At 38.8% G+C, this 27,648-nt stretch overlaps 1 protein-coding gene across 8 annotated transcripts in view; it reads right to left on the bottom strand.

Annotated features, from left to right (window-relative positions):
* Positions 1–5,759: 5,759 nt before the first annotated feature.
* st3gal3a (ST3 beta-galactoside alpha-2,3-sialyltransferase 3a) overlaps positions 5,760–27,648 on the bottom strand; it is a 198,184-nt gene continuing 176,295 nt past the window's right edge. For 7 of the 8 annotated variants that reach the window (XM_037115135.1, XM_037115137.1, XM_037115139.1 and 4 more), the window contains one exon: positions 5,760–6,686. In XM_037115135.1, coding sequence (XP_036971030.1) covers positions 6,582–6,686 — 105 coding nt within the window. In that variant the 3' untranslated portion in view covers positions 5,760–6,581. Of the gene's footprint in view, positions 6,687–19,256; positions 19,305–27,648 lie in introns of all 8 variants that reach the window. The other variant, XM_037115140.1, reaches the window with a different exon arrangement.

Raw genomic sequence — 27,648 nt, 5'->3', positions numbered from 1 at the left:
CTGCAGTGCAATAAACAAAAATTAATGTTTACAAGAAAATGCACTAGAACCAAAAAGCCTTGTGCTGCAGTGTTGTCAAGTGTCTCTTCGTATTTCTCCTAATTTATACGTTCTCCTTATTTATTATTTTGAAAACCATCAATTGTTTGTGTTATTGCCTGTGTGTCCATCTTTATTTTTTATTCGTGGGGTTCAAATAAAAGATTGTAAAACTTACGGAATGTTGGCTCTGCTTTCATAGGCTTTGCAGTTCATTCTTCATGCTTAGATTTGGGGAAGTTGACTGTACAGCAGCTCTCCACCTGTAGATGTTGCCTGTGGTCAGTCAGTATTTTCATTGTAATGCAGGGCAGTCAGGTAGAGTCTTGGGTGGAAAAACAGTACTTTAAAAATTATAGTATACACACTAAACTAAAATCAGCTGTCCACCAATCCATATTCATAACAGAGTAAAACAAAATTACATATTAGAGTAACATAGTGACTAACATTACATCATATGCTTTCGTTCAACAAACCTGTGCTTCTGAAGTGAGGCCGGAGAGTTCTCATGGAAAGCTGTGTGCCAACCGTACATTTCACTGGTTGGTCTGTCTGGCAGGCAACATGATGCACTACAGACTGCTGTACAGATGTGCTTGCCTAAACACAAAAGGAAGGAATATGTTATGTGTCTGTTTCTCGTGTTACATAAAACAAAGCTATGTAGACAGAAATGATGATTAAAACAATCAATTTGATAAGGCAAATTCTGGCAAATCATAATCCGAGCAAACCCATGCAAATTCCTCACTTCACATTAGATTTAGTAAGTGAGCAATACATATTGTGTCCATGCCTTCATATAACTAACGTTAATCGTAGCACAGCAGACAGGTAACCCCTGTCTCAGGCTCCAAAGCAAAGTAATGATTGCTTGACTGCAGATAAAGTTTTGGTACTGTCAGATCGAGTCTCTCGTACCAGCAGCTAACACTACACACGTAGTATATACGTGTATATCAACACAAAATAAGTCGTTCGACTGCCAAGGTGCTCCTGGGCATCTAACACACTGCCCTTTAGCCTTTAACACAACATGCTAATTGACGTAACGTAGCTCACTGGCCGTGAATAACAGAGCATTTCATACCGTCCTCTCTGCGTGTTCACGGCGGCACATTAGCTCTCCGTCCGCGAACAACAGAGACAATTTCACACCGTCTGATCGGCTGTGAGCATGTGGAGGAGACGGCTTCCCATGCGTGTTCATATCGGAACAGTAGCTGTAGTAACTGAGAAGTTGTCCGCGGGCGATGAGCTAGCTAGCGCTGTTCGGTCGTGAACATGACGATGGCTAGCTAGCGCTGTTCACGGCCGAGTAGCGCTAGCTAGCTCGTCGTCCGCGGACAACTGGGACAATTTCACACCGTCTGATCGGGTTAGTGTTCATGACGGAACAGTAGCTGTAGCAACTGAGCAGCGCTAGCTAGCTCGTCGTCCGCGGACAACACCTTTGTGGATCACCGGCCGGTTAGAAGCGATCAAATCTCAATATCCCAATTCAATTTCTCAGTTCACTGTCATGAGTGCTGATATGACAAATTAAGGTTAGGCAACATTAACATTACCGTGAATCCTAAGACCAGTAAGCCCACTGTTGTAACGTTAGCTCAGCCTCATATTTACATCACCCGTTAGCGTTAGCTCATGTGCTAAACAGCCAGAGTAACACAAACAACACTGTTTTTAAAAATACTTACAGTGTCTTCTTCTGTGGCGTTGCCACGGACAGTGGGTATTGATCCTTCTTTGAGGAACAATCTCGTTGCCAGTCCAGCCTGATACTGACCCTGGTTGCTGAAACAGTCCGGTGTGAAGTGATTGGCACAGACAACAACGCTTTTGCTCAGTGAAGCTGGGACGTTTCCCTGAAAAATAAAATTTAGCCACTTCGCTCTGATATCCTCTTTGGTAGGAAGGCAATGTAGGGAAACATGAGTGTCCGTGCATCCGACGACAGAGCAGGAGTGCTTGGCTTTCGGGTTGCACATGGTTGTGGTCAGGCTGTCGCATACAAGTGAAGCGAGAAAATGGCGGATCCTCCTTCAGGTAGCCGGAGTAATATGGGAGGAGATATCCAGCGTGAGGGCTGGAGCATTCAAATCACCCGCACACTTACGTAAGAGTGCGGGTGAAATCCAAATGGCTCTCTTAGAGACACATTTCCTGACTCCGCCTGTTCACAAAACATTGACGTAGAGGTCCTAAATCACTCTTAAGGGGTCGGGAGGCACTCTGGATATGCAATTATACATAGTAAAGTAAGGAAAAAGTGGGTTTTGCATAATATGTCCCCTTTAATGCAAGTAATTTAAATAAGCAGTAATTTGCTCAGGACATGGGGTAAACAGTAAAATCAGAAATGGTTAATAAAGGATCTTAAGGATATTTATTTGGCACTTGTTTTTAATTACAGTCTAAGTTAGGCTGTTAACTGTTTAAATGTTGATGTCGGCTTCATGTCTGCTTCACGCCTGGCTTTGATGAGTCGCCTGTTGCAGCCTCTGAATAGGATGACGAGGATTTCAGTCTTAAACAGTGACTTGTAGAAATTATACAAAAAGCAGTAATGACAATAATAATCGATTTCAAGATAACTTAGGGTGTAGTGCTTTCACTGTGTGCAACTTAAATTTGCCATTCGCCCATGACATGAAAACCACAAAAATTATCTTTTTGATTCTTTTTTTTTTGGAGCGGCACTTGCTGCTGCAGAATGCATATATGGGAAACGCTGGTTCTTGTGAATGTTTTTAAAACCATTTATGTTTGTACTTTACAAATAATTTTCCACTCAGATGAGGATCCATTTGATGACTTGTCATTCTGACTGTTTTTTTTTTTTTTTTGGAACCAATTTTTTTTCCCTTTAAAGCCGTTTAAAAGCCATGTAACATCATTTTCATGGGATACATTGCACATATTATTTGATAGTGGTCTATATACATCACATGCAAAAAAGTAAAATGGGAGAACAAAGCATAATTTCAAAGCCAATTAATATTACATTACTCGGGTCTTTTTTGGCGACCATCTTGGATTTTCTCTTTAAAAATGACCTTAATGGACTGGAAAATTTGGGCACCCCCTTCTCATCTATGATGAGATACACCCTAAACAGTGGCGGAGCTAGACAGTTTTCATAGGGTGGCCAGACTGAGACCATAGATCACACAGGGGTGGCACAGAAACTGATATCTTTTTGTTTCCCTGTGGCAAGTGGCTGTGTATTTAGTAGTGTTTCTTAGTCACTCACCCATTTACTTATACAAGAAGTGATTGTCAAGTAGAAGTACATAATTAGCTTTTTAATGTATTCCTAATCATTTTTTTAAAGATCTGAAACAGTTGTCAAGGTGGTGTGTTTTTAATTGGTGAGAAAGCTCACATGATTATTACAATTTACACCACATAAGAATATTACAGAAGGCATGTTTAACAAACCCACAAACTTACATTCTCATGATGATTCTCAAACTGATTTACAAATTTCATGTACAAATCACATTACTATATCTACAGTATCACAGAACACACTCTTGTTTTGCTAAACAAAATTACAGAAGTTGTATTTTTAGGTTGCTGTGATTCAAAGCAAACTGATTCACAAATTCATCCATGACAAGGGAAGTGGCTTGCTGAGACTCCACAATCCAACACCCAGGTTCCCAACACTGGGTTTTATTAAAACTGAATATTTTCTTTTAAATTCTGCTGTTAACAGCATAAACTAACTTAGCAAACTTTACCAAATCTGTTTCAACTCCAGCACCCAGCTGTAATACATATAATTAAGACAAGAAACATTTCAAACAGAGTGAAAAAATTAATTCTGTTAACTTACCTGCAACCTCTTCTCTGGCAGAGGGAAACAGACCATCCTCCTGCAGGTGCAGAGTCTGTTGGTAACGTTAGTTAGCCAAAAATCAGTTTATGGTGGCCTTGGCCACCATTGGCCAACCACATGCATGACTCTCCATTACACAGGATGAAACTGCCAAAGATCCTGGTCAGAATATTAGCCAGCTCATATCATGTAACTGCTTCTGTTACTCTCATAACAGTGGGCAAACAAAGTCAACTTTAGAAGAGTTAAAACCATGATCAACTCAGGTGTTTGGCTGTGTGCTGATCATATGTGACTGGCAGACACGGCACAGCGGAACAACCTGAAATGTGGTTAAACCTGACAAGATCTCATAAAACCAATAGCACCATATTTTATAATCAATCTTAGATGATTTGAATAATCGGTCCACTGTTTAAGAGTTATTGTAACAATAGAAGAAAGACAGTAATTAATGATAACATTAGGTTGTCATGTAACTACCAGAAAGATTGAGTTGAATCTGGATCATGTGCTCATAGCATTTATACCAAACTACATTTGGATTGGCTCATTATAATATACTGTATAGCCTTTTTTTCATAAATACCTCTGCCAAGGACAATGTGTTATCATACATGTCTGTTTGTTGGTCTGATTTGTCAACAAGATTACACAAAAACTGGGGTGGGTAAAAATATCGATTCATCAATGCATTGCAATATATTTTTTTCCCAATTCTATATCAGTTTATAAAGGACACCTCCTGGTCCCCATCTCCAGCAGCTGGAAGTGCCTCGCCCGTGACCTCACTCAAGGCTCGGAGGGTGATGCGCTGCGAAAACACCATTGGAGCTGTGGAGGCGGGTAGCCGATGTCTGACACAACGCTCTTTCGGAGACCGTAAACTCCAAGCAAAGCCTGTGTTACCCTGGCCGCTGCACCGTGCGCCTGCAGGTAGCACTCTCCTCCAGGGAGAGAGGGGGCTTCAGTGTCAACGTGTTACCATCTCGCTTCTAGCCGGAGGGCGGAGGGATCGCGGTTATGTCTGTTTATTTCAGACAACAATGTACCATGCTGTCCCAGAAACAATAGCACTTTCTCAGCTTAGCTATGGTTACACTATTTTATATCTAAACACATTGTGTGCCTTTGTTTACATGTAATTTCAAACTAGAACTTCCCAGGAAAGATTCATAATTTAAGATTACTTCTTTTAATTAAAAAATCATCAACAGGTACTCTTAATGAATTATTTGTTTATTACTACTTATCACTGAATCGCTATCGAAGCATTTAAGTCAGTATTGAATCAAATCCATATTGAATCGAATTGCAACCTAAACAATCAAATTCAAATTGAATGGTGAGGTTCTTAACAATACCCAGCCCTATTCTAAATGTATTGCTGTAGAAAAAGGAGATGCTTCATTTTTGAGCAGGATGCGCACATAAAATCAGAGTTTGCTGACCACACTGACTGATCAAAGTAAAATAAAAGAAATATACTTGTCAAATTGGACAATTCAGAGCCTAAATCAAAAATGTGTCAAAATGAGCTTTCCATTTAGATCACTCACCCACCATAGAAAAAAACAACAAAAACTCTTGAAAGACGACACAGCTTCTTCATCACAGAGGGTTCAATCTGAGTGATAATTTAAGAATGGCGAGCCATTAGTGCTGAATTATTTATTATTTATTGAATCATGAATTTAGAGAATTGCCCTGCCCTGGACACCCAACAGCATGACCTGAGACACAGGTTAGATTTATTAAATGATCTGAAGTAACTTGCGGCACTCACTGGTATGGTTACACCCCATTCTTATGTCTCCATTCTTGATTCAGAAGCACAGCACTCATTCGTCATTAGAACAAAGACACAAAGTCAGCTGTCAATATAGACATCTTTATGCTGTACATTCACAAGTGAATTTCTTTAATTTCCTCTCATTCAGAGACACAGGCTGCTTTGGCTGCATTTGAAGTGAAAGTGACTCCAGTGGACTTGAAGAGATGAGTGTTGAGGGATCATATTATCTCCAACATTTTACCACTGCTCTGCATCTGTTTGATCGGTGCTACTGCTGAAGAAGCGTTATGCTGAATCTGAGCCACTCAGATGAACAAATTTAAGACTGACAGGAGGGATTACCCTCAGATGTATGAGACCGGTCGGGACAGCTGACTTATGTGTCATGTAGTGTAGCGTGCATTCTGTTTAACACACAAAGAGGAAGATATGAGTTTGGTGAGGATTACATTCAGAGTGTGAGCAGAAGGACACTTGTAGAGGTATTCTTGGCACAATCCCAACACTTCATTAACCAAACTTCTTCATCCTCTTCTCCCCTCTCTAGCCTGCAGCAGTTCTAGCAGGAGGGCAGCCTGGTCATGCTGCAGGTTTTATCCCAACACTGCTGATGTACCCCTGAGCCAGGATGTCAAATTCATGTAAATATACTAACCTGCAAATAGAACAAGCTAAATACTGCCACACAATGCAGAGCCTGTTTGCTGACAATGTGTCCCTATGCAACACTGGGACAACATGTCCTGTTCAGTAGTCCTCATGCAATCAGAATGTCTGAAAGCTGCTGCTTTCCGCTGGTAACATGTCCCACAGAGCCTCAAGTTTCTCTCTTCAGGTGGTGGTGGAGTAGGTGAGAACAATGCTGCACTGAGGAGCCTTGAAGCTGAGTGCAGACTATCAGCATCCAGCACCACAGATCCCACCGGTCCAGTCCTGGATGACTCCAGCCTTCACCAGCTTGACCAGGAATTCCTTCTCTTTAGATATGTTGTGAGTCCAGGACTGCAGAGGGCACAGAGACACAGCACAAAAATGACACAACATGATGGGAACTGATACTCATGTTGCGCAAAATGGTCAGCATGTTTCCCTGAAAGAGGTGGGGCTTAGGATGATGATGGTCATGTGGGCCGGTTATTCTGTCCACAGCAGAGGTTTTCAAACTGCGGGCTGTTACTTAAGGCAGGCTGCTAATGAAAATGTACCCTTTTGTTGCAATGTTGTTTTTGATTGCGATTGATTGTGGGGACTTCACAGTGCTTGAGACTCACAGAATGCTGTTCAGACAGTACAAAGTAACATTCACAACAACGATCAGTGTGTTGGAATGGTGTGGTGCCTGCCTTGGTAGTGTTTTATTCTGCTTCCGACTCTGTAAGTAGTTCCAAAATATTAAACTAGTAGTAGCCTAATGCTTGTGGCACCCAGCTTGTGGTGTCTCTTTTCACTGTTGGTCATTTTTGTTAAGTTCTCAGAGTTTTGTTCTCCTTTTTAATAGGGCTAAGAGAGGAGGTTACATCTCTTACTGATAATCAGTTTTATGAGCAGGCTGCAAAGGGCTATTTCCAGGTTCTGTTTCAGAAACAAAGAAAACCTCCTTTCACAGTTGGCATTTGTAACTAACTAACTAACAACTAATGACTAAACATGCAGCCTGTTTTTCAACAGAATTCTGGTTATGATGTTGAAACAGGCTGTGGAACTACAGACCCATACTGTATTTAGGGAGAACACACACTGAACACGAAGTCATGAAGCCAATTCTGGACTTTGTTTTTGAGGGGAAGCGGGGAAAGATGGCGAATCGGGTGCAGCATAATTTCTGAGCGCTGTCTGCTTGTACCAACTTTTCAACAACTTCACCATCCAACTGCCTTTACCAGACCTTTCAAGCACTACACTATCTCGACATTAATTGTTGACAAAGAATTGAGCCATGAAACCGTCTCCAGCCCATCAAAATACGGCTGCTACCCACCACAACTACGCAGAAAAGATGGAAACATCAACCGAGAGCCTCAAAAGAAAAGACCCACTCTGTCTGGTAAAAAAAACAACCAACCGCCAAAATGAGAGAGTTGACTACTGACGAAGGTACGAAGGTTGTCCTAGAAACAATAAAAAAGCTCACTGATAAAGTGGATAGTCTCGACAGCCAAATAAAACAGAAGTCAGTTATGCTAGCTAGCATGGCTAAAGCGGTTGAGTTTAACATGGTGGAGATCAAAGACTGCAAAACTCAGCTACAAACCACGAAGCGGGAGATATCAGTGATTTAAAAAGACAACGCTGAGTTAATGGAAAGAGTCTTGGAGATGGAAAGGTACAAATGCTGTTGGAACCTCAGAATCCGAGGGATAAAAGGAAATGATGGGGAAAATACATGAGAAATGGTTGCTAACTTGCTGATAAAAATCTCCCCTCCATGGACTCTGAACATCAACCACATCGTGGACTCGGCTCATCGACTGGGGAGACGAGAGGAAAACAAGACCAGGCTGGTCAATGTCCAATTCACACAGAGAATACACCGGGACGCGCTGTGGAAGATGACCAAGGATTCCTCCATCTGCAAAGAACTGGGGATTGGATTCATCGAAGACCTCAGCAAGGCTGACAGGGAGGCTCGAGTGGCGCTATGACTAAAGATACAACAGGCATGGGCGGCTGGAAAACGAGCTTACTACAGAGGAGGAGATGGATACAATGATGGACACAGAATCACTTAATTAAAAACACTTGCGGTATACTGGTAGTTAAAATGTAATAAGCATAAACAGGGTCTTAATTTCCCCTGTGATAAAAAGTTGGATGGTTAAGTAATATTTTTTTCTGATATTGAAGGGACACTGCCCACACATATCTTTGCGGGCTTTTTCTCATTTTCGACTTCTCTTCACTCAGTTGGACTAGTTGTGGTTTAAAATGAATGTCGATTTTTCCTGTATTTCCTTAAATGCTAGGGGCTTAAGAAATATCACGAAGAGAACATCTATCTTTTTATTTTGTAAGGGTGAGAAAGCAAACTTCATTTTATCACAGTCAAAACCAGATGATGAAAAATTCTGGATTAATCAATAGTGAGATAAAATCATTTTTGACCATGACTCCACAAGATCAGCTGGGCTGGCCATTCTTTTCTGTAACTCTCCTAGTAAATTGGTGGCCTCTAAATCTAGTAATAATGGTCACTGGCTAATCTGTGTTTTGAATATTGATGAACAGTATAGTATTCTCACTAATATCTATGGCTTTAACAACCCAGCTCAAAATAAATTATTACTTACAGAGCTTTCTGATAATATTAAAAATCTAAAACTCACCTACCCACATGCAAATGTAATTGTGGGAGGAGATTACAACATGGTTTATAATGAATGTCTGGATAGATACCCTTCTTAATGTCAACACAGCTCTCAGAATCCTGCCTAATCTCATTTCTGTGGCGGTCAGAATTGACTTCTGGTTAATTTCTGCTTCAATGATGCATTCTGTCTCAGACTGCTGTATGTCAGTATATATATATATATATATATATATATATATATATATATATATATATATATATATATATATATATATATATATATACATACATATGTATATACATATGTGTGTGTATATATATATATATATATATATATATATATATATATATATATATATATATATATATATATATATATATATATATATACACATATGTATATACATATGTATGTATCCAAATAAAAACAATTCATCATGAGATCCCAGACTGAAGAGAAGATGTTGTTCATGAAAAGTTCCACTCATTCAAGTCTAAAATAATCACACATAAAAACAGGAGAAAACACAGACATCAGGTACTGACACACAAACAGTGGACTGACTTGGCTGTCATCTTGGATTCCTATCCAAATGTGCTGCAACATTATTTCATAAATTAATTACAACCAAACTACTATTACCTTGACAAGTCCTCCATCATCATGGCTACCATTATAGCTATTAAAATGTACACCAGGACACTCATCTTGGATCATCAAAATACCTATTACATGTACCTCTTACCATTAAACAATAAGACACTCTCTTAACTTTTATTAATTAATTAATCAATTAAAATTCTGAGATCCACAAAGCCTACATTTAACCGACTCCACTGTTTAACTACATCAAAATGGGCATTAATTAATATCTTGCACATGTGGGCTGGTAAGTCGCACTCACAAGATTAAAAAAAAAATAAAAAAATCATCCGTCCATATCCATGTCACCTCCAGGGCACCTACATTTGAGCCAGAGTGCCACTGCATCTTACTTAGGCCTACTATCTCATGAGTGCAAGTTTACTATCTCGTACATGCGAAATACAGTGAGTCGCGCATGCGAGATAGTAACTTGTATTCGTGAGATAGTAACTCGCACTTGTGTGATAGTAACTCGCACTCACAGCAGTGGTGAAACAAACTCTTGATGCTTACCCCACAATTCCATCAGATACGTGTCCGCTGCATTACTGATAGGTTTCACTGTAGTCTTAACTCCCACCAGGTCTGCTGTGCTGCCTATCTGCTCCGTTCCAGCTCAGCAGATATGCAGGACTTATATTTCGGCAGATGTCACAGCAATTCAGGTACATTTAGACAAGTCATGCACCGAACAACAACATAACATCTGGTCACTTTTCAAAATAAAACAATCCGTGTTGACGCCAGCACACAAATCTCAAAAAAAGAGACAAATACAAGCTCTTCTATTAATCCTTGAGCAATTATGTGATTATCGTGAGAACTACTTGGTCTTGCGATGCCAGCTGTCCACAGTACTGCGCTGTGGCGTACACAAAACGCAACCAGTGGGGGGTGCTGCAAGGCAGAGCAAAACCTGATTGGAGCCGTAACGCAGCGGACACATCTGGTGGAATTTCTGGGTTATTTTCTCCCCGATAAGCCTAGTAGTGTTTCAGAGTCAAATCCTAACTCTGAGGATGAGTCTGAAGACAAAAATGTGGTGAAAAAGGGCAGAAAATATTGTTTTCCTAAAGAATGGCTGCGGGAATTTGAGTGGTTAAGGTCTCAGAGAAACGACTTCCATGAACTGCAGATTTTGCAGTCGATACCCGCAACATGTGGGGAACATGAAATTTGCAGGTAATGCTGGCACTTCACAGTTAAAACATACTCAAACGGTTTCTCCCTCAGCCGCTACTGGATGTCAGGTATGCACGGCCATCATGGCCAGCAGTTATGGATGGTCCAAATACAGGTTCATTGTTTTAGCAGTAAATTCAAAGTTGTGTTAATTCATACGTGAGTAAACATGAATTAATTGGTGCAGAATTTTTTTCTTGTTAGACAAAGCCTTTATTGTTGGCTACACGATGGTAACGTTGCTAGCATAACCGCTAACGCTAACTGATTACTGACTGGCGTGTGAAACTCCATTTAGCTGCAGTTATTAACAATTTTCAGTTCAGATAGACAGTGCCTTGCTAATTTTCTATCTGTTGCCAGGCTCTGTCTCTCTGTCACAATCTCTCACATCAAGCACGCAGACACTCACCTAACTCAGACAAACAGTTGTGTGTCTCTGTCACCCACACACAGCTCAGCACTGTATGGCTGGGCTACTTCTGCTGTAATGTCATTCATGGCACTGATTTTGACATACACTATACAGGGCTGGCACTCTGTAGTGACTATTGAAGCACACACTTTCTAAAACCACTGGCTAAAGAAGCTGTGTCAACACATTTTCAGTTCAGCGCATTGGTCCATTTGTATAATCCTATTTTCAGTTCACAAATAACTTCATTTTTAAATATGTTTCTATTTGTTGTCGGTTTGCAAGTTATAAACCAAAGTGTCCAGGTTTTTGTCAGAGGGAACCTTAATTTGAGTGACAAAAAAGTAAGAATATGATTACTGTTACTACTATCGTTCCATACTATGACATGTAGCTGCCTCTTTGCAGACACTACTCTAAAGATTATACATTCAAATGACCTGTGACAGTGTTTTTTTCTGAAGTTAACTAAAACTCAATTTCTCTACCCTCAACCCCCACACCGCTGACCATCAGTGTGTTCCTGCTGTGTCCTGTGGTGACTCTAAAGTGTGAGTACTACATTTTTTTCCACAAATAGGCCTATTTTGTTTTAATTTTATTCCCATAATTTAATGAGGGCTAAGTTGTGGTTGTGATTTGTAGTTAAACTGATACATGTTTCCTTTCATAGATATAGTGGACATTGACCGATTGCTGCGTTTTTGCCTGGTAAGTTTGGGAGCTGCAACATAAATTGACAGTAACACAGTTTAGTATCACAAACAGTTTAATCTTGTTTGGATTCACACATGATTTATATATTTTGTGATTTCTTTATTGTTAAAATTTACGTATCAAAATAAAAAAAATTGGCAAGTTACTTCAAATTAATAGTGACGTGAATTTCAATGTTGCATTTTCAAGGTCTGAAAAGTGCTTGGATTTAAGTTTAAGTGCTTGAAATTGCTTGACATTATAACACTGTCTTGGCAAAATTGGGATCAGACTGGATAGTTTGCTTAGTACAAGGAGAAATAAAATCATTGTGTGTGTATCATCACACAAGCAGCCTGGTAGCAATAGAGAAGGATGGCTGAGGAGAAGGTGAATTTGATGCAATTTGGACTGATGACATTTTCAGTATTAATAAACTTTGATGAATAAGTGAACAGCTCAAAAAAAGGTTATGTCGGTGCTTTCAGATCTCTCCTTGTCTCGGTGCAAGAATGCCTGAAGAACACCAAGTGGCATCCCTTTTTTGGATAAAACTTTGTGTTCTCCTTTAATTTCTAAAGTTTTTGCTATTATGGAACATAACGTTAGATGTTTACAGCATAATACAATGTACATAATTGTGATAAAAAGTGAAAAAAAATAATCATGAGTATATATCGTTGTTGTCCGATGAAAACCATGTATCTCCAATTTTGAGGATTTTGATTATTTAAGATATATGGAATGCACCCATTCTCCTCTGTCTACTATTAGTGTTTAACATGTAAATGACAGATAAGAAGAGGTTTTATTAGGTGTTCCATTTAACGCATATCTCAATTGGATGTCAGAGGTGTACATCAAACTGCGTATCTCCATGCCCCTTTGGGATTGCCTCAGTTTTTTTCCTCCGCAGATTGAACAAGAAGCTAGACATGCCACTTTTCTTTCTTCGTGCAGTCAAGGTAAAGTATCACCATAAGCCTCTTCTTTGATGACTGTATTCAAGTTTGTACTAACGGTAGTTAACAATCATTCACGTTGACATCTGTATGGATTACTTTATATTGCAAATTATTTACAACTCAATGCTCAATAGCTAGCGCGTAGCTCCTGATAGGATGCTAACTATCTTGCTAATAGACGGTGTCTTTATCTGTATTGTTATTAGATGGATATTTAGTTAGATCAAAAATGGGGTTTTCCGCGGTCAACCTAAGCTATACATCGGACTATTTACCATGGCCTTAAACTCTTTATACCGTGGATATCTGGCAGACTTCAAACTCACAGCATCTAGGCTAATGCTGTTCGCACATCGAGCAACCCCCCAGTTTACTTAATATTACTGGCCCTATGTAGTGTGTCAGCAGACCATCATCTCAACCCGTCAACTATGGGCATAAAGCAGTGGTCTTTTTTGAAGTGGGTAGGAAGAAGAGGGGAAAGTCCTGAGAAGACTGAGAGTAAGGATGAGGACAGAAGAGCAAGACTTCCCGAAGACCTTCCTTCTGGACCTTCCAAAAGTTCTATCCCACTACTGTAGGTCTTCTTCATCTAAGATGTACCTGGAGCCTGTTTTCAAGTCCAGCAGTCAGCTCCACACAGAGTGCAAGCGCTCTAGTGCAGAACGGGGCATCCAGCCTCTGTCAAGGCAAGTCTTTTCTAATGTTTTTAATGACCTTAATCTGTCCCTCTTTCACCCAAAGAAAGACCAGTGTGATACCTGCTGTGCGTTCAAGACTGGGAACATCGAAGCTGCCACATGGGAGGAGCATTGCATTAAAAAAGACACTGCACAAGCGACAAAACAAAAGGACAAAGAAGAGGCAGGTGAGAAGACCTTGGTGGCATGCATGGGGGCTACAGGGGCTCCTGCTCTGCCCCAAGCTGCAAGCTTCTGCCCTCTGTTACAAGACCAAGCTCAGTGTACATAACTTCACCATCTTTGACATTATATCACATGATGCAACCAATTACTTATGGCATGAGGGTGAAGATGGTCTCACTGCCAATGAGTTTGCTTCATGCATAGTGAACTTTCTTGAAGCAAACCCCTCGTATGAAGAGTACATCCTGTTGAGTGATGGATGCGGCTACCAGAACCGAAACCTGCCCTTAAGCAATGTCCTCCTCAAGTTTGCTACTGAAAAGCAGAAGACTGTGACACAGAAGCATCTTGAAAGAGGTTACACACAAATGGAGTGCGACTCTGTGCATAGTGTGGTTGAGAGAAGATTGAGGGACAGAGACATCTGCGTTCTGGCTGAGTATGCTGCAGTGATCCAGGGAGCTCGCTCCAATCCCAGGCCATACTATGTGAGGTCACCGCCGTGGTAGTCACCACAGTGTCCCAACTGTACACCTCCAGCCAGACCATTACAGAGCTGAAATTCAAACACCTGCGAGACCTGAAGAAAGTGTTGCCCAAGGACTTCCATGTCTTCTGTGATGGACTCAGCCATGAGTGATGCCCATCACCAGCTGGAATCCCGCACTCATGCACACACACAAATGTACATAGGCCCAATTGGTTACAGTTTGTTTGAGGTTATTTATGGTGAAGTGTAATTGTATTTTAACATGATTTTGTCATGGCTTTACTGATTTTAAAGGAGAACTTCGGTCAATTTAAACATGCAGCCTCATTGCTCAAGCCACCCTTGACTTGCCAGTACCAAAGACATGAACACATTTGGTCCGACCAGTACAGGGCTCCGTGAATGGAGAGTTAGCATTGACAGCTAACAGCATGGGGTCAGAACTTTACACTGTGTTTTAAGCGTCTTAACATGCTCCAAATCTCACCCTGAAAGTCATGCAACACCAGCAGACAACTTACAACACAGCACTGTAGCGTGTATGACTCAAAATGAATAATAAAGTAGTTAAAACAGTGTGTTTGTGCAAGGAGCTACATACCGGTTTGTTGACATCCGTATCCTCCGGTAGCTAGACTGAACTAGTCAATCCGTCGGGGGATGGATACTACTGCAATGAGGTTGCATGTTTAAATTGACCAGGTTCTCCTTTAAATGATTTTTTTTTAATAAGATCTTTAATATTCCAAATATTAAATCTTTAGTAAAAGTATTATAATTGCTATATAATTGATTGTTCATGGAGAATAGTTTGTGACCATAATTGTATTGTAGTAATAGTAAAGATTTTTGTCATGTCTTTACATTTTGCCTATACTGCATGTTGATTGAATCGATTTTACTTCATTTGGTCATCACTGTCTGCTAACATTATTTTCAATGAAAAGATTGTTAAATGATTAATGCGATTTTAAAAACATGCAATAGCTTAACATTTAGCTTGGATATCATCAAAAGGTGTGCTGTTGAATAGTGTTTCTCAATCCTGGTCCTGGGGACCAACTGCACTGCATGTGATAGATGTTTCCCTGATTCAACACACCTGATTTAGATGATCAGCTCATCATCAAGCTTTGCAGAAGCCTGATAACGACCCATTCATTTGAATCAACTGTGTTGGAGCAGGGAAACATCTAAAACATGTAGGGCAGTGGGTCCCCAGGACCAGGGTAGAAACTACCAGTAACTTTAGGAGGCAAACACTGCAGTTTCTTTTATCAAGCATCTTGATAACCTACACATGTAATCTGCCCAAAAGGTAGGTTTTTACAGTAACTTGTACAGTGTAGTGTTGTGGAGAAATAGAGAAATTATGCTAGGAGTCCAGAAGGATAGCTTTTAAATAAATAACGTTATTTTTTTGAGCTAAGGAAATCACACAGCTTTATCGTAGGTCTAGCTGTGGCTTATTGATGTCAGCTGACCTGCTGTCACGTACGTGCAGCAGACTGATTCTATCAGTCTAATAATGTTTAAGATGGTTTAAACACTATACTAGACTATACTGGCCATTAGCCTATGGATTATATTGATTTCAATCTAAAATAGTAAGACAAAAGTGTAGAAACATGTAAGGCAAGCTAACTAACTTTACTGTGTCGGACATAACTGCAGATGCCAGGCTCGGAACTAATTAGAGCGCAGTAGAAAAAAAAACATGTATGTCCACTTTCGCTCACAACAATCCACGTAAGTCCATTTAAAATATTAAACGGTTCACTGATGACTTTGTAAAGATATATTTTTCATTTATGGTCCGAGATGTGTCAAATTACAGTGTTTTAAATTTATTTTGTATGCTTGTGTGTTTCTTACACATCCTGGGTTCTAAAACGATAGTGAATAGGGGGAAGACAGGATGACACGGGACCAGATGCTCCCCTTAGACAACTGTGGGAATGTGACAGTGTGAGGGTCCCCATAACCAGGAGCCCTGATCAGCCCTGAGGTGGGCATCAGAGATAAGCTACAGGAAGGAGCCCACACCAGAGGTTTTAGAGCTGACTCAATGTATACATTGTCATCTCAGTATAGAGAGACCATCCTGTCCACTTTAGCTGACATCAGCAAAGTTAAGTAACATACACAAGTTATTTCATAGAGGATGTGAGGCAGACCCATTCTTCTCTTCTTTTCCATTGGATAGATGTACATTTTATGGAGAATAGACTTTAAAAAAGGGCCACACACCAGAGAAAGAGGGGTGGCATTTGGTAGAATTCCTAAGATCAAAGGCGGTAGGAGTTCTGATATGGCAGAGGGCAAAGCGTTTGGCATTACTTTGCCTTCGATTTGAGAACACCAGATGTGTGGCCACACTCTGTCGGACGCTGTGCTATCTGAAGTCTGTTTCAATAAAGATTGCTCTATCATTCCACCCAGGCTCCACTATTTGTGGAGATGGTTGATTTTCATTGGACAGCAATGATATATTCCTGTAAAGGAAGGCAGACACACTTTATATAATCAATACTAAATTAATACATATGAGATACATATGAGATGTGACCCTCTGATATCCTGAGAAGAAAGTAAACATCATGTCATTCTGTCTCCATACTTCTGTACTGCTGTCTCTAGCTGCTGACTAGGGCTCAGCATTAAGGACCAAAATTCATATTGTGGTATTTTCAGGCTGATTGTCAGCACAAGCTAGATATATCTCGGGATTTTCTACAGTGGGCTGAATTATCAGTTTTAACGAAAACCACATTTGATATGCTGTAAGAACTTTTATTTAAACAGACTGTGACAAATCTCCACAACATGTAAATTCAGATCTATGAATAAATTAAAACCTAGCAGGCCTGTAATTTAACTTCTATTTTTTCTCTGGTGCAACGTGCTGATCTGATTAGAGTTTTGCAGACAAGACACAAAACCATAGCTTAATAATTATGTAATTGTATGAAGTAAGTCCATGAAAGTTTGATCCATAACATTCTGTGTTGAGAGAGTTTGTTCTATAATTTTGAAAGGAAAAAAAATAGTACAGAAAAATGGAAACATTCTTTTAAACGTAATTAGATATAAATTATTATTTATAGACATAGCATGGATAGAAAGAGAGAGAGACTTGATCAGCTTTTTATGAAATGCTTTTATCTTCTTTGCACTGCATTGTAGCGTGCATCCAGGCACTGTGTCTCTGCCACACTCATTAAGAAACAAGCACACAGACACACACCTGACTCAGACAACCAGTTGTGTGTGTTTCTCTCACACACACCCAGCTCAGCACTGCATGGCTGGGCTACTACTGCTGCAATGTCATTCATGGCACAGATTTTGTCATACACTATATCAGGTTTGGCACTCTGTATTGTTTTGTTTTGCCCGTAAGCACACACTTTGGTGTGTGCAAAGCATGGGTCTGGTATTGGTAAATATAATGACCGGCCACTGCTGTCAACATTTTTTGTGCCTCTGATTCATGTCTTCATGTCAGTGAGCAAGTCCATTCATTTGTCACGACGGAACTTCATTCACCAAAGAGCCTGCAATCATTGCAGAAGGTTATCTGATGTGTCAGTGTTTCCCCTATATGCATTCTGCTGTGGGATTTTCAGCGCCATCGAGAAAAAAAACAACAAAAAAAGCACGATTTGTCAGTTTAATATCACGGGCGAATGGTGAATTTAAGTTGCACACAGTGAAAGCACTGCACCCTTTGAAATCGATTATTATTGTCATTATTGCTATTTGTATAATTTCTACAAGTCACCGTTTAAGTTGAGTGACTGAAATCCTTGTCATCCTAGTCAAAGGCTGCAACAGGTGACTCATTGAACCGGGGTGAAGTTAGTTTTAGGGTGGATAATCGGCGGATATTCATTTGGGTCCAGTCGCGACTTAACTGAGGATCACCACGTGATAGCAGCAGGAGGACAGTCAGCTCACCTCTCTGAGCCTTGGTGAATTGCTGTAGACTGATATAGGGACTGTCATTAAATTACTTATCATGAATATATTAATACAAATTAATACTTTCATGTCATGTGGCCCACTGACTCCAAACCAGCAGCAGATTAATAAAGTGGATGAATAAGACACAGCACTTTTTATTGTATTTTAGTGCTTCCTCTATTTTATATGAATATTAATATGCAGAAATTGATTTTTTTCCTCAATAGCATTATAGAAATACTGTTAAAAAAAAGTTCTCTAATGCTCAAGAGGTTAACATATTTTCAGGCAGCAATGTCCAATTCTACACTATTTCATCTCATGTCTTAGATTCTGCTTCTGAAGATCTGAAAATGATTTTTTTTTTTTTTTTTAAATCTCACCAGTATTCACCATTTAAAGGGTTATTTTTCAAATAACTAGTGTTGCTAGGTTTCAAACTTAGAGCACTGCTGCAACAAAAATTCTAGGGGAAACACTGTCTTCTAAGAATTTGGGACTTGTGGGGTGGACTTGATCTTTCTTGTCCTGCCAAGTTGTAATAAACATGACAAATCATATGATTTAATATGACACACAGCACATCCAGTTTTGCCGCAAGTCTGTGTGTGTGTGTGTGTGTGAGTGTGACTCCAACCCAAACAAACAGAAGGAGGAAGCAGCGTCACCTTAATACCAACAAGATTATATATTTAAGTATACACAAAGCTGAGATGGAAAAGTATTTAGTCATGATTTGAGATTAAACTAATATATGTTTCCTTTCATAGATACAGAGGATATTGACCAGCTCCTGCATTTTTCCTGGTAAGTATGGGAGCTGCAACAGCCAACAGAAATTGACAGTAACACAGTTTAATAGGTGTAATGATTCATTTTAACAACAATTCGATTTGTATCACAATTCGTAGTTGCCGATATGATTCAAGGACAATCTTGGTTAATTTAGAACAATATGATCCAATATTATTCAGTGACTTGAAATCGATTCAGCAACTTTTTAGCCAAAAAATCAACCAGGTGACTTTGAAATAAATACCTGGATACTGGACAATGCAGGTGAAGTTTTCTAGATCCCTGTTGTTTCCTGTAAGGGAATTTGGTTTAAATTAATTATGTGTATGAACAATTAAACAATAATTAATGGCAAATGTATTAACCTTGTGTTTGAATGAAATGCAACCGGAAGGTAAACCCTAACCACCCAACTACCTGCGCACCCAGATACAATCAATTCTTTACCATTTTAAAAAATGTTTAATCATTATATGTTGCCTAGAAGGCCAACTTGCAGAGCACAGATTAATGTAGCTGGACTGTAGGGAAAAAAATCAATTTATCGATGTAGTGGATGAATCATTACACCCCTACAATTTAGTATCTCAGACTGTATAATCTTGTTTGGATTAGCACATGATTTACATATTTTGTGATTTCTTTATTTTATAATTTACATCTCAAAATAAAAATAAAAAAATGGGTAAGTTAATTCAAATTAATGGTTACAGTTGCTTCTCTGGAAAGCAATTAAATTACTTTAGCAATTGCTGCATATAAGAATAATTTGATACTCATAAAATAAACAGTTCTGTCTCTCTCTCACACACGGCTCAGCATTGTATTGAAGGGCTGATTTTGTGGTATTGTCAGGCAACATACACTGTACAGGGATTGTACATATTTTTCAAGGTCAAATTCAAGCATTTTTAAGGGTCATTTACAAACTTTTCCAGTACCTTATCACTGGGTTGAAACACATATCTACAGGAATATATATACTCATGATTATTTTTTTTTTCACTTTTTATCACAATTATGTACATTGTATTATGCTGTAAACACCTAACAATATGTCATAATAGCAAAAACTTTAAAAATTAAAAAGGGAAAAAAAAGGGAAGCCACTTGGCGTTCTTCAGGCACACTTGCACCGAGACAAGGACAGATCTGAGAGCACTCGGTAATTTTCTTTTTTGACATAAAATTTTGTAAGATGTCCCAATTGTATCAAATTCACCTCCTGCTTATGTGATGATACACACACAATGATTTTATTTCTCCTTGTACTAAGCAAACTATCCAGTCTGATCCCAATTTTGCCAAGACACAGAGTTACAATGTCAAGCACCATCAAGCACTTAAACTAAAATCCAAGCACTTTTCAGACCTTGAAAATGCAACATTGAAATTCAAGGAATTTAAGCACTCATACGAACCCTGACTATATATAGTGTACCCAGCTCACTGTACAGAGAGCTGAGATGGAGCAGTATTCTAAATCTATAATTGAATTAAAAACTAGCAGGCCTTTAAGTGAACTTTTTTTCAACAGCTCCAACACACTGTTGTGAAATTGTAGTGGAAAAAAATGAGACCTCAAGAATTGCATTGGGATTTCATGACTACAGGTTTTTACATTCCAAATGAATGTATGGGAATTCCTGCTGGCCGATAATTTAACACCATGATTTATTATGTGCATCCCTAATGTTTATATATCATGTTCATGTTTAACTCAGGGTAGAAGCTACTTGAATTTTTTTTCTTCTTATGTTCCAACTGCAGTCTAAGTGATCTTCCCATTTCATCTTACCGGTGCCTTGGTGATGTTCTATTTGTTGTCTCTCCCTCTCATGCTATTTCTCCCTTTCAGAGTCCAAGTCCTGGTTGTTGTTGTCAAGCCTCTATCTTTGCCTGACCCCACACTCTCATGCGCTCTCTCCCTTGCTGTACTAATCAGAGTTCAGGTCATGATTGTTGTTGTGAAGCCTCTATCTTTGCCTGGCCCTACACTCTCACGCTCTCTCTCCCTTTCACTACCAATCAGTTTAAGTCCTGATTGTTGTTGCCAGCCCTTATCTGTTGTTGCGTTCTGGAGAGCTCTCTCGCTCTCCCCGTCTCTCTCTACCTATCGCTGTCCAATCAGTTTACAGATGCCTGATTGGGGATGATGACTTTTTGAGACCTTTGAGTTTGAACACTTTTGAGCTTTTGTGAACAACTTTGACAATACCCTTTGGCAGGCATTACAACCTTGATCAACTTTTGTCTAGCCCTTTCACAAGCATTTACCAGCATTTGATTTTTAAACTGTTAACATTAATTTTAATTAACTTAGTTTTTAAGTAAGGTTTTGCAATAACTGATTTGAACACTGATAAATTGGAAGATATTTGATAATTTAACATTGCATTGAAATTTTGGAAAACAATATACACAAGAAATATTTGGAGTGAAAATCCATATTCATACTAAAAAATTGAAAACAAACTGAGGTGTTTTTTCATTTTTTCAAAACTTTGTGTTTACTGAACTAGTGGGAATAAGTGTAAAGAGAAAACCATATTATACAGTGCGTTTGTTGTCTCGCCTCTGTCTTACATCTAATTTCACTTCATCAATGAGTTCTGCTCAAATTATTTGAATCTATAAGTGTTTTACTGTTGTTTAAACCTATATAAATATATACATATAGTAATAAAAGAAAACATTTAGCAGCTTTTGACAAGCATTTATCAACATTTGATTTCTGAACTACTATCATTAATTCTAATTAATCTAAGTACATTTAAATAATTGATTTGAACATTATAAATTGTCAGAAGATTTCGGAAAACGTTATATACGGGAAATATTTGGAGTGATAATCCATATTTATACTTGAACATTCAAAACAAACTGAGGTGTTTTTTTTTTTCATTTTTCAAAAGTTTGTGTTTACTCAGCTAGTGGGAATAAGTGTAAGGGAAAAACCATACAGTTTGTTGTTACATTTGTTGTCTCTGACTTACATCTGATTTTACTTCATCATTTGTTCTACTCACATTATTTGAATCAATAACTGTTTTACTGTTGTTTAAACCTATATAAATGTATACCTGTAGTCATAAAAAAACACAAGTTGTTTGAGGAAGCTATGTTTGATTCTGATATTTAAACATAAAGCTACATACATTTCTGTAGTCTTATATATTACGTTTATTAAGGAATAAGATTTGGATTGCTGCGACTGAAAAGAACAGTACAAGTACAGTTTAGCTATTCTCACTTGAATATCACATTTGAGCATAAGTAAATCTCTCTTAATAGTGCTTTAAAGCATTCAATAAAAAGTAAAACAAATAAAATGAACTTGAGATCAACATGATGCACTGAGCTCACCACACATTTCTTATGCTGACATTGTAGAGATGACACTTAACAGTAATGATTTAGGTCTAACAGCTGTGTCCAGTGCTAACCAGGTAAACCATTCAGGTGATGTGGCTTCACCACAGGTGTCTCATGCTGACATGGTAAAGAGGGAACATCACAGTACCCAGTGAAAAAGTTTGTTCCTATGCTGTAAGCTATTCAGGTGATGTGCACCAGATCTCAGATTCTGACATTGTAGAGGCAGATCTCAGTGTAGCAGGTCCATCCAATGCAGACTATGTGAACTTCACAGAACAGCCTTCTGAACAACGTGTGCATCACGCAGCCAGGCCTCTCTCAAAAGTATGGCAAATTCAGGAACCACCCGTGTATCTGTAACTCATCAACCTTTCTTGAATTTCTTCATGAGAATGAAAACAACCAGGGCAGACCTTGACCTTGATTTGGATAAAGGTAATGTGTTATATAAAGAAGCCAGGAAAAGGTTCCCTGATCACAGCCATTTGACTACTGATGAGCTACCTGATAAAGTGCATACACGCGGGCACAGACTTCATGTAGACATGAAAATACTTTCAAAATACGGGACATTTGGTGAACCTTTACCTGGAACTGTAGATGACTTTCTGGACTTAGAGGCAGGACTAACCTGTTTGTTAACAGAGGTCCAATATGCACTGCTGATGATGAGATCATTGTGTATTGCAGTATTCAGTACCATGTCAGGCAGATGTAGTTTCTTTGATCCACACTCCAGGACAGCCAAAAGTTTGCCTGTATCCCTGGGTTTGGTCATGCCTGGTACAGCTGTCATGCTGATATTCCCACATCTCAGTGACATGACTGACAAGCTCATGAAGCAACACAAGATGATGGCCACACATTCCTCCTATATATATGAGTTGAAGCCTGTGGAGTTTTACAGTATGAACACAACAAACCTGAATAAAGCCATACCAGACACACCTACAAGTCAGTCTGCTGCTCCAACAACTGCTGTGCTGGATGATGCTCTTCAGAAGGAGTCAAGCTTGAGTGCTCCCAGGTTTACCACTGTTGTTACTGTTGTCAGCAATAACACTGTACATGACGCATGCACTGACATGGAGACTGAAACAGAGCCATTGAGCCAATTCACTTTGAATTCAGACACATCACACGATGCTCCTCAAAATGAATAAAACTGTTCTGCTCCAATAATTGATACTATGGTGAGTGATAGTGCCTTGCATGACATCTCCCATAAACAAAACTCATCAAAACTCAGTAAGCAGGCAAGAAGAAAATATAAGACAAGACTTTTGTGTTCGGGAAAGGTGTTTCAATGAAAAGAGAATCAAAAGAGGAAAGAATAGGAAAAGTAGGTTTCTGACAAAACTTTCAGAGCAAAGACACAATCTTCTGCCGAGTTTCTGATTCTAATGAAGAACAGAAACAAACAAAAAAAAAAACCAAATGCTAGAAACTGTTATAGAAAAAAACCCTGAATTATGGCAAATGAAGAGAAATAATAACTGCATATAGAGAAAATCCTAGATTCAGACAGAAGCAAAAAGACTACATAACAAATCAGTACAGAGACAATCCTGAATTCAGGCAAAAACAAAGAAACTACATAACAAATCAGTACAGACTGATCATGAATTCAGACAGAAGCAAAAAGACTACATAACAAACCAGTACAGGCGCGATCCTTAGATCAGACAAAAGCAAAGAGGCTACATAATAAACCAGTACAGGCAAAATCCTGAATGCAGACAAAAACAAGAAGGCTACAGAATTAACAAATACAAACAAAATCCTGATTTTAGGGAAAAACAAAACCAATTTTATGAACAGATATAGAAATGATGTTAGATTCAATAGGAGGCAGCGATTTTACTTTGCACAGCATTGTACACATGACCAAGCCCTCAGGGTAAAACACAGAAAACTAATGAGACAACAAATACGTGAGAGGCGTAACAAGAGTCTTGCATTTAGAAGTATGCATAAGATGAGATGTGCAATGAAAATAAGGAAATGCAGACAAATACATAGCCAATCGCATGAGAATGACAGAGAGGCTGAAAAACCCTTGATCAATGATGCAATATCTGTTTTCAGATCACAAATATAGGCTGGCCCCACTTTTTGTTGCACTGTGTCATAAAGCTTCATTTCCAAATCAAATTCAACACTGCACATGGTCAAATTATGTAAAAAAAAAAAAAAAAAAAAATCCAGGTGTGGTTAAGGCATGCTTGACTGGAAAGTATGTTAATATTTGTGACAACATCTGCAGAAATGAACACTGCAAAGTGCCTGATGAGAGAAAGACAGTGGATTTGTCACACCTGCCATACTCATCTTAAAAAAGGAGCCATGCCTAGCCTTGCTGTAGCTAACAAGTTGGAGCTTACTGACATTCCACCTGAACAGTGTGATCTCAACATATTGGAAAGACATCTGATTGCCAAGTGCATAAAATTTGCGAAAATGATTCCTCTTCCTAAAGGACGACAGCAGTGTATCCGAGGTAATGTTATCCTCTTCCTAAAGGATGACAGCAGTGTATCCGAGGTAATGTTATCTGCGTTCCATCTCAGACTGAGGAAACTGTTAATGCCCTGCCAGGACTGAGGAGTGAATCTCAGGTCCTGAGAGTCAAACTGAAGAGGCGTTTGTGTTACAGAGGTCATCAGCTGTTCCAGACTGTTACCAGGTCTAAACTGGTGCTAGCACTGAATAAACAGAGATTCATCGTTCTGCCTTTTGGACCTTTAAAAATATCCATCTTTTTGCCTTTCAGCTTCTTTATACATTCAGCTCCATGTTCACCTACAGAAACTGTTCAGCAATCAATATGTTCAACTTTTTAAGCTCTTTCTGTCTTTAACTTTTCAACTCTTTCAGCTTTTTGACTTTTTCAGCGTTTGGCAGTACATTAAGCGGATTTTGCTTCAGCATTCACACTGAATTTTCGCAGGACATGCAATTTTTCTAGTTCATTCATCGTTTTGCCTTTTGGACCTTTAAAAATATTCAACCATCAAAATGTGCAACTTTTAAGGACATTACTGCTATTTTTCTTTTTTCTACCTTTTATACTTTTGGAAATATTCAGCTTTTTATCCAAAATTTTGCCCATTCATCCTTATGGGGAATTTTTTCAAATTTCATTCTGCTGTAATTTCAGCATACGTTCAGCTATTGAAACTGTTCAGCTATTAAAATGTTCAGCTTTTTAAGCTCTTTCAGCCTTGTGCTTTTCATCTTTTCAACTTTTTCATAAATTCAACGTTTTATAAAAAAAATAACATTGACACAAATGGGAAAATCTTCAAATCCTCTTCAAAAATCCTCGACTTTCAACCTCTTCTTTTCCCTCATGCTTTGAGCTAGAGACAGCATTCCAACTTTAAAAGAGTCACCCAACCTTGAACTATTGGGCTTGTATTCAGTTTTTGAAAATATTGTAAGGTTTTGAAATAATCACAGTTTTAGTTTGAAGGATTTTTAGTCTGTCTTCTGAGTTTATAATGGGTGTGTATTGCATTGGCTAGAGTGTGTGACATCAATTGTGTGAGTGTAGAGCAGAAAAAATTATCTTCAACTTAAGTTAGACCCCAAACCTTTTAATCAACATAGACAATGTATACATAGAAATGTAGGAAATCCTGGTGGCTTTCAGATGATGGCCTCATTTAAGATGTACTTACACTTACATTTATGGATGTGGAAGCCCTGGAGTGACAAGAAGTCAAGCAGCTGCCCCATAAGCTGCAATGTTAATTTTGAGAGCAGACGATATCTGATTTGTCTCTTGCATTTCTGCCCTCATTTCTCACTTTCCAGAAATAAAACCCACATGAGCGAGTTCAGTAATGTCTCCTCTCACTCACCATATAGATATTTTGTCCCTAACCATTACATTTTTTTCTAAAATGGCAGAGGTTTGGGAGGCATTTTCCCATTCATTCTTATGGGGGCATTTTGTCTCTGCTACTTCTCCAGCGTGTGTATTGCATAAGCTAGAGTGTGTGACACAATTACTTGATTGAAGAGAATTCTCTTCAGCTGGATTTGGATCCCACATCTTTTACTTTACATAGACGATGCAGCCATTTTAAGCTCTTTCTGCCTTTAACTTTCCACCTTTTCAGTCTTTTCTCACCTATTTATGCTCTTTCTGCCCTCTTACTCTACAGCTTTTCAGCCTTTTCAGATATTCATCTTTCTGCCTTTTCAACTGCCTTTCAACATTCCACTTCATGTTCACCCATGAAAATGTTAAACTTTTTAAACTCTTTCACCCCTCTTCAACTTTTCTGTCTTTTTTTTTTTTTTTTAATATTCATCTTCCTGCCTTTTCACCTCCTTCAACCATTCTGCTTCATGTTCAAATATGAAAATGTTCAACTTTTTAAACTCTTTCAGCCCTCCTCAGTTTTTCTGCCTTTTAATCTTTTAAAAATATTCATCTTCGTGCCATTGCAGCTTTTTCATATATTCTGCTTCATGTTCCGCTACAAAAAATGTTTGGCTATCGATATGTTCAACATTTTTTTTCACCTTTTATAGCTCTTTCTGCCCTCTTATTCTACAACTTTTCGGCCCTTTCTGTCTTTTTTCTCCTTTTCAAGCTCTTTCAGCCCTCTTACTCTACACCTTTTTAGCCTTTTCAGATATTCATCTCTTTTCAACTCCTTTAAACATTCTGCTTTATGTTCAGCTTTGAAAATGTTCAACTTTTTAAACTCTTTTAACCCTCTTCAACTTTTCTGTCTTTTCATGTTTTTAAAGAATTTATCTTTTTGCCTTTCAACTTCTTTATACATTCAGCTTCATGTTCAGCTACAGAAGCTGTTCAGCTATCAACGTGTTCAACTTTTTAAGCTCTTTCGGCCTTTAACGTTTCAGTTTTTTAGGCTTTTCAGCAGTACGTTCAGCAGATTTCGCTTCAGCCTTCAGCATTCACACTGTATTTTCACAGGAAATGCAATTTGTCTAGTTGGCTTTTAGCTGATGGTCTCATTTCAGATGTAGGACTTACAGTTTTGAATGTGGAAGCCCTGGAGCGACAAGAACTGAAGCAACTCCATAAGCCGCAATGTTAATTTTGAACCTAAATTTCTGGAGAGCAGACGGTACCTGATATGTCTCTCGCATTTCTGCCCTCATTTCTCACTTTCCAGAAATAAAAACAACATGACAGAGTTCAGCCATGTCTCCTCTCACTCAACATATAAATATTTTGGCTACAACTTTTCAGCCTTTTTAGTCTTTTTTCTACA

This window comes from Acanthopagrus latus, chromosome 11 (genome assembly GCF_904848185.1).
Source record: "Acanthopagrus latus isolate v.2019 chromosome 11, fAcaLat1.1, whole genome shotgun sequence".
In the NCBI taxonomy this organism is placed as follows: domain Eukaryota; kingdom Metazoa; phylum Chordata; class Actinopteri; order Spariformes; family Sparidae; genus Acanthopagrus; species Acanthopagrus latus.
The sequence above is the reverse complement of the archived record's forward strand: the minus strand, read 5'-3'. Positions and strand labels throughout refer to the sequence as shown.